Source organism: Frankliniella occidentalis, unplaced genomic scaffold, assembly GCF_000697945.3.
Source record: "Frankliniella occidentalis isolate FOCC.00 unplaced genomic scaffold, Focc_3.1 Scaffold165, whole genome shotgun sequence".
Classification (NCBI taxonomy): domain Eukaryota; kingdom Metazoa; phylum Arthropoda; class Insecta; order Thysanoptera; family Thripidae; genus Frankliniella; species Frankliniella occidentalis.
In genome coordinates this window covers 12,132-13,989 of record NW_026267291.1, presented here as the reverse complement: position 1 = coordinate 13,989, position 1,858 = coordinate 12,132, and the positions used below count along the sequence as shown (strand labels likewise).

General features: G+C 37.8%; 1 protein-coding gene across 1 annotated transcript; it reads right to left on the bottom strand.

The window, feature by feature from the left end:
• Positions 1 to 83: 83 nt before the first annotated feature.
• LOC113216814 (major centromere autoantigen B-like) lies at positions 84 to 1,303 on the bottom strand. Its single transcript, XM_026436638.2, has 4 exons — positions 1,243 to 1,303; positions 1,048 to 1,146; positions 771 to 887; positions 84 to 619 (listed from the first exon to the last, which is right to left on the bottom strand). The coding sequence occupies exon 4, from the start codon at positions 612 to 614 to the stop codon at positions 84 to 86; it is 531 nt and encodes a 176-aa protein (XP_026292423.2). The 5' UTR covers positions 615 to 619; positions 771 to 887; positions 1,048 to 1,146; positions 1,243 to 1,303.
• Positions 1,304 to 1,858: the final 555 nt, after the last annotated feature.

Below are 1,858 nucleotides of genomic sequence, written 5' to 3'. Positions count from 1 at the left end.
TAAATGAGAAAATTGGGTATTAATTACTTCTAATCAGAAAAATACGTAAGATGTTAGGGGGGGAGCTCTAGGAGGGGGGAGCTCTAGTACTTCCCGGCCACAGCTAGTTGACACACGGAACAATAATAGTGACAAGTGATAAAATTTTTCCCTATCATTTTAAAATACTGTTTAAACTTGTAAATAGTTTTCACACACAGATTGTTTGCAGCACAGTGTAACTCTATTAATGACAGTAAGTCATTTACACAAATGCCTGTTAGTTTATGACTTAAAATAAAAGTTAAGATGGCTAGCATACTTTGCCCGAAAGTTGACCGAGCCCCATTGTAGAGAGGGTCATCATCATGGTCATCATCGTCATCATCTTCAACATCAGCTTCACTTTCATTATCCATTTCAATTTCTTCACAATCATTCTCTACTGCTGTGTCTTCTCCACTTCCCTCACTATCACCTACTCCACCTCCACCCCCTCCTCCAAATGGTTCCATGTTGTCCTCTGCTGCTTGCTCTTCATTTCTATCTCCAAGTCCTTCGCCTTCATCATTCTCCTCTCCCTCTTGCTCAGTTTCATTCTCTTCACTTTCCCCAGGTGAGTGTGAAACATTCATGCCTTCTGTAAAAACAACAGAAAATAATTAAATTAAAAAAAAAAAAACTAAAATAAAATAATGGACGCAGTAAGCCAACACAATAGTTAAGTGTTACAGAACCTTTGCTTATAACAAATCATAAATGACCTCTCAGAGAAACAAACATATATTTACCTTGTAAATGGCCCTCCACGTCACTCACACCCTCACAATCTGCATCATCCCCAGGTTCGACATGTTCATGAGCTCTATCCGGAGAGGAGCAAGGCGAGACTGAGGCATTTGAAGCTTCTGTAATAAAAGACGATGTCAACATTAATAAAAAAAGAAGTACAGTATCACCACCACACACAATATTAGCACTAGGAAAGCATTCACTGCTCAAACTTAATTGGACTTAACAATCTGAAATTTACTAAAAATGCTGGCAAATATCTAGCAATGCACAAACCTGATACAGCAGTGTTCGAATTTTCTTCAGGTGATGTGGGGTTGGGTAGCGGGGAACTGTCTCTCCTAGCCCTCTTTGGAGAGTTTGCTTGTGATGAATCTAGAAGAGTTATAAACTGGTTATGTCAAGTTGACATCAAAGCAGACGGCTGTGAGAAGTCTTTTTCTAGATCTATCTTGCAGAAAAGCACCTTACCAGAGTCACTATTTGAGCTGTCAGAAGATTTCTTTTGATGGCGATATGTTTTGTACCTCGTTTTCCTAGCTCAGTAAAGTTTCATAGCTATAGCATATAGCAATAGCTATAGCTATAATAAAGGGGACCAGCGCGAGGCTACTTCACGGAGGGTATGACAAAAATACCGGGCAGACCATCATATGTAGTTACATACATAGCTATGTATAGCTATAGCTATGTAGCTAGCATATATTATTGAAAATTTGTGGGGTTTTAGTTTCGTTGTAGTGTGAAAGATAGTAGGACCCAATAAAATAATAATGTTTAAAAATAACAAGGTTCCTTTTCATGACCTTCACTCCTTACCTTACTCATTTACATAACTTTACCGAGATGTCTACCTATCGTTTGTTATGCATATGAAATTGGTGACGTAACAGTACACTGATCTTTTATCATCAATCATTTTATTTTGGGATAAGGTAAGAGATCACAAAGATTCAGTCATAAGCAAATCAACTTTGGTTTATTTGTAAAATTAAATTGAGAAAATGGTTTAAAATTGTTTTCAAGAACCTCACTAGGGACCTGTAGTCTCCTTGGAATAAACCACTACTGAATCTGCGACGACTTT

What these genes read in the sequence shown, in the direction of transcription:
- LOC113216814 (XM_026436638.2), bottom strand. Translation starts at nt 614, where the DNA reads ATGAATGTTTCACACTCACCTGGGGAAAGTGAAGAGAATGAAACTGAG.